Source organism: Argentina silus (assembly GCF_951799395.1).
Source record: "Argentina silus genome assembly, chromosome: 10".
NCBI lineage: Eukaryota > Metazoa > Chordata > Actinopteri > Argentiniformes > Argentinidae > Argentina > Argentina silus.
In genome coordinates, this window is record NC_139664.1 from 20,332,624 (window position 1) to 20,338,623 (window position 6,000).

At 48.2% G+C, this 6,000-nt stretch overlaps 1 protein-coding gene across 2 annotated transcripts in view; it reads left to right on the forward strand.

Annotated features, from left to right (window-relative positions):
* Positions 1 to 6,000, forward strand: part of arhgef2b (rho/rac guanine nucleotide exchange factor (GEF) 2b) — a 61,497-nt gene that overhangs the window by 44,997 nt on the left and 10,500 nt on the right. For both annotated transcript variants that reach the window (XM_083679666.1, XM_083679667.1), the window contains 2 exons: positions 4,961 to 5,024; positions 5,521 to 5,653. In XM_083679666.1, coding sequence (XP_083535792.1) covers positions 4,961 to 5,024; positions 5,521 to 5,653 — 197 coding nt within the window. The remainder of the gene's footprint in view (positions 1 to 4,960; positions 5,025 to 5,520; positions 5,654 to 6,000) is intronic.

Consider the following 6,000-nt stretch of genomic DNA (forward strand, 5'->3'; position numbering starts at 1 on the left):
ATTCAGACCCCTTCACTTTTTCCACATTTTCTTGTGTTATAGACTCAATTTAAAATGGATTAAATTAAAATAATTTGCCATCAATCCAAACACAATACCCCAGAATGACAAAGCGAAATTTTAGTAAATTTATTAAAATTAAAATAAAGAAATACCTCATGTACATAAGTATTCAGACCCTTTGCTATGACACCACCAATACTCTTCCTAGAGATGGCCGCCCAGCCAAACAATAGGCAATAGGAGGAGAAGGGCCATCGTCAGGGAGGTGACCAAGAACCCAATGGTCACTCTGACAGAGCTCCAGAGTTCCTCTGTGGAGATAGGAGAACCTTCCAGAAGGACAACCATCTCTAGCATTCCACCAATCCGGCCTTTATGGTAGAGTGGCCAGACAGAAGCCACTGCTCAGTAAAAAGCACATGACAGCCCGCTTGGAGTTTGCCAAAAGGCACCTAAAGGACTCTCAGACCATGAGAAACAAAATTCTCTGGTCTGATGAAACCAAGATTGAACTCTTTGGCCTGAATACCAAGTGTCCTGTCTGGAGGAAACCAGGCACCGCTCATCACCTGGCCAATACCATCCTGACGGTGAAGCATGGTTGTGGCAGCATCATGTTGTGGGGATGTTTTTCAATGGCAGGGACTGGGAGACTGATCAGGATCGAGGGAAAGATGAAAGGAGCAAAGTACAGAGAGATCCTTGATGAAAACCTGCTCCAGAGCGCTCAGGACCTCAGACTGGGGCGAAGGTTCACCTTCCAACAGGACAACGACCCTAAGCACAGCCAAGACAACGCAGGAGTGGCTTTGGGACAAGTCTCGGAATGGTCCTTGAGTGGCCCAGCCAGAGCCCGGTCTTGAACCTGATCAGACATTTCTGGAGAGACCTGAGAATAGCTGTGCACCGACGGTCCCCATCCAACCTGACAGAGCTTGAGAGGACCTGCAGAGAAGAATAGGAGGAACTCCCCAAATACAGGTGTGCCAAACTTGTAGCATCATAGCCAAGAAGACATAAGGCGGTAATCACTGCCAAAGGTGCTTCAACAAAGTACTGAGTAAAGGGTCTGTATACTTATGTAAAGGTGATATTTCAGGTTTTAATAAATTAGCAAACATTTCTAAAAACCTGTTTTGGCTTTGTCATTAGGCTGTAACATAACAAAATGTGGAAAAAGTGAAGGGGTCTTAATACTTTCTGAATGCACGGTATATAGAATTGTATTGACATTTGGACCAAGGCAGATGAAATTAGCATCACCAAGGTATGAAAAATAAATATTATTTTTTCTAATAATAATAATAATATTATAGTTGTAAAGACCTTTTCACAATACTCAAAGACACTTGTCCATAAAAGACTCTAAGAGCATATAAAATGGCGCCGCCGATGCCGGTCGCCGTTGTGAGAGCTCCGCAGAGGATGTGCGTTTTTTTAGCTTTTATGTGTTTTCTAAACTTTCTCATTGTGAGAAACTCACTGGCACTGATATCCTACGAAAAGGACACACTTCTACATTTAAACTACAACTTAAGACCAAGTATTTTGGATAATTATTCTATCGACACGGCGTGGCCGGCGGAGATCAGAAGGACCCCCCACGATAACAACAATGGGAGCGCGCCAAAAAAGAGGAGGAAACACCGGGGAAAGCGGGCAGGCATTCGGAACCGGCTGAGAGCTCAGGCCCACCGTCCACCTCTGCCTAGCATACTTCTTGCTAATGTCCAGTCTCTGGAGAACAAGATGGATGATCTAAGGGCGAGGATTACTTTCCAGCGAGACGTAAGAGACTGTAACATCCTTTGTCTAACAGAGACATGGCTTACCTCGTTGGTACCGGACCGAGTCATCTGCCCTTCCGAGTCCTTCTCTGTTTTCCGGGCGGATAGAACGGAGGAGTCCGGCAAATCCAAGGGTGGTGGAGTTTGTTTCATGACCAACAACAACTGGTGTAACCCTAACAACGTAACGACGCTTTCTCAGTCCTGCTCGGCTGACCTGGAGCATCTGACCATCTCATGCCGCCCATTCTACCTTCCCCGGGAGTTCAGCTCAATCATCATCACGGCCGTCTACATTCCACCACAGGCCAACACCGAGGCAGCGCTATCGACCCTACATGATACGCTGTGCCGGCATCAGAGCAACCACCCTGAGGCGGCGATGATAATAACAGGTGATTTCAATCGGGCTAACCTTAAAAAAGTTATGCCTAACTTCCGTCAACACATCAAGTGTGCCACCAGGGGAGATAGAACTTTGGACCATTGTTATACTCAGTTTAAGAATGGGTACAAAGCTGTTTCCCACCCTCCCTTTGGGAAATCAGATCACTGCGCCATTCTGTTGATGCCTGTTTACAAACAGAGGATCCAACAGGTAGCGGTCGTGAAAAGGGAGGGAAAGCGGTGGTCCGACCAATCAGAGGCCGCGCTACAAGACGCGCTGAGTGACGTCGACTGGGATATGTTTCAATCAAGTTCCAGCGATGTCAGCGAGTTTACAGAGACCGTCTTGGACTTCATCTCTACATTAGCCGATAACATCGTACCAACGACAACGGTAAAGATCTACCCCAACCAGAAACCCTGGGTCGACAGCTCCATCCGTGCCGCTCTGAGGGCTCGCACCGCCGCTTACAACTCCGGGCTGGCATCCGGCAGCATGGAGGAGTATAAAGCGGAGTCCTACAAACTGCGGAGGGCGGTGAAAGCCGCCAAGAGGAGATACGCAGACAGAATGCAGGCGCAGATGGAGAGCAACGACACCAGGGGACTATGGCGAGGACTACGATCTATTACGGATTACCGGCACACACCCTCCTCAACCGGAAGTGCAGATGCCTCCCTAGCTGAAGACCTGAACTCTTTTTATGCACGGTTTGAGGCTGGCAACACCACCGCTAGCGCGCCGGCTAACAACAACAACGTCAGAGTGCTGGCTAGCGCGGCTGACGGGAGTTCACACGCTGGGGCAGAGCAAGCACTCTCCGTGACGGAACACGACGTGAGGAGGGCTCTGCTGAAGGTGAACACTAGGAAGGCTGCTGGCCCGGATGGCATACCTGGGAGAGTACTCAAGACCTGTGCTAACCAGCTAGCTCCTGTGTTCACCACTATATTCAACCTTTCACTAGCTAATTCTGTAGTTCCCACCTGTTTTAAAAGATCATCTATCGTCCCTGTGCCCAAGATCACCTCCCCAGCCTGCTTGAATGACTACAGACCCGTGGCTCTAACCTCAGTGGTCATGAAGTGCTTCGAGAGGCTGATTAAGGATTACATCTGCTCCTCCCTCCCTCCGACCCTGGACCCACTGCAGTTCGCATATAGACCAAACAGATCTACAGACGATGCAGTTTCCCAGGTCCTCCACACCACTCTCTCCCACCTGGACAGGCAGAAGGGGGGCTATGTGAGAATGCTGTTTATAGACTATAGCTCAGCGTTCAACACCATAGTCCCCACCAGACTGGCTGATAAGATGATTGGTCTAGGACTGAACATTCCCCTGTGTGCCTGGATCCTGGACTTTCTGACGGCCAGGCCACAGGTGGTCAGGGTGGGTAGACACACCTCCAGCTCACTCACACTGAGCACAGGGTCCCCCCAGGGCTGTGTCCTTAGTCCCCTCCTCTACTCCCTGTACACCCACGACTGTGTGGCTAAGTCCAGCGAAAACTCCATCATCAAGTTTGCGGACGACACGGTCGTGGTGGGGCTGATCTCAGATAACAATGAGAAAGGCTACCTGGACGAGGTGGCGGACCTGTCACTCTGGTGTCAGGAGAACAGTCTCATCCTGAATGTCTCCAAGACAAAAGAGCTGATTGTGGACTTCAGGAGAGCACAACAACTAAGGGCCTACACACCGCTGGACATCGGAGGGACTGCTGTGGACAGGGTGAGCAGTTTTAAATACCTGGGAGTCCACATCTCAGAAGACCTGACCTGGACTACCCACATCAGTTCTCTGGTGGGAAAGGCAAGGCAGCGCCTGTTCCATCTCAGGCAACTGAGGAAATTCAGAGTCTCCCGGAGGATCCTTCAGTCCTTCTACTCTGGAGCTGTGGAGAGCATCCTGGCTGGCAACATCACCGTCTGGTACGGTAACAGCACGGCCCAGGACAGGCGAACTCTGCAAAGGGTGGTACGCCTGGCAGAAAAGACCATGGGAGCTCCAACCCCCCCTCTCCATGTCCTGTACACCAGGAGGTGTAGGACCAGAGCATACAGGATTATGAAGGACCCTCACCACCCGAAACATGGACTGTTCCAGCCGCTGCCGTCAGGAAAACGCCTCCGCTGTCATGCAGCAAAAACAGAGAGGCTAAGACTGAGTTTCTTCCCCCATGCCATCAGAATTGTCAACGATGACCCCACCAGTGCCCCCCTCAAGTCACTCACACATGCACTGTCATTCTAACACATATGCACACACATAATCATCCATCTGCTATTTATATTGCTTACTGGCTATACTGTTCATATTGTTTATACTGTTTATACTGTCCATACTGTATATTTTTTAGTACTTCTATTTTTATTTTATTGTATTTTAAAACTTATTGTGTTGTTGCACTACTCTGTGGCACTGTCACTTTTGCATTTCACTGTATACTTGTATGCACGTGACAAATAAAGAAATCTTGAATCTTGAATCTTGAGCTATGAGCCCATCAACGTTAATGCAATATCTGTCCCTGCCTCAGTCAATTGAGAGTCAATTGTGTAAAGAATAGAATTATGTTGCTTTCAAAGTGTCCAGCATCCTTCTTTGACAGCTTTTGAGTTGCCCCCAATAAGAATGTCTGCTTAAATATAAACTATAAAATAGAAGAAGTATGTATATGACGAGGTTCCTGTCTAAAACAACATGTTTTCTAAAATTGCACAACTGGTGAGTGAGTGTTGAACTGGGTCTGACTGGTCTGGTGTGTTGGTTTCTGCAGCAACAGAAGCTGGCTATGGTCAGGAACAGCTCAGCTCTGCAGAATGTGGCTCTGAGGACCAAAAGTGAGTTTTCTCTTTTCCTCAACAACTTCCATGTCGTTTCCTTCCCTCCTCTCCCTCCTGCTCTCACAGGGCATGTGTATGTGTTGTAATACTCCAGTGCCACCTGTTGGACACAACAAGCCACTGCACTATGTATTTGATGTGTATTGTATATTGATGTGTATATGCTGCAGTTTAGCTAAGGAGGCCACTGCGTATCAAGTGTGCATAAGGATATCAGTTTTTCCAGCGTTGGAATGGCTTGTATGTATCCTTCTATAACTAAGTCAATGTTGTAGTAGCAGTTTGAGTAAACACATTGGGGAGATTTGGGTTTTTATCTTATCAGGCTATCTACCTGTAAGTACCTTAAATCTTAAGTTGAAATTCCAGTATTTGTCTCAACCACACAACTCTCTCTGTGTGTCTCTCTCTCTCTCTCTCTCTCTCTCTCTCTCTCTCTCTCTCTCTCTGTCCATCCATCTCTCTCTCTCTCTCTCTCTCTCTCTCTCTCCAGCCCCTATGATGAAGGAGAGGCCCAGCTCAGCCATCTATCCGTCCGACAGTCTCCGTCAGTCCCTCCTGGGTTCTCGGCGTGTCCGATCAGGCCTCTCCCTCTCCAAGAGCGTCTCCACCAATAACATTGCAGGGTGAGTGCATCACTGCAACCTCATTGGTCTTACACGGCCCACCTGACCAATAGGAGAAAAGAAAGATGTGGTTTGAGACAGATGGGTAGAATTAAGAGTAGGCTATAGTATGTTTAAGCTGATTTAATCTTGTTCCCAGACACTTCTGCCCAATATGTGTAGAAGGTCTGGTTGACCAACGCGTCAAACTTTACCCAATACGAACATCGGGAAAAACTCCTGACACAGCCATTGGCTTGACCTCCCATCAATCATCTCCCACAGCACCTCCCCCCAGTGCTTCCACACCGTATATGTGCTGTGCGCCAGTAGCCTGGGGACGAGGTTTAAAGCTGATTAGCCAATAA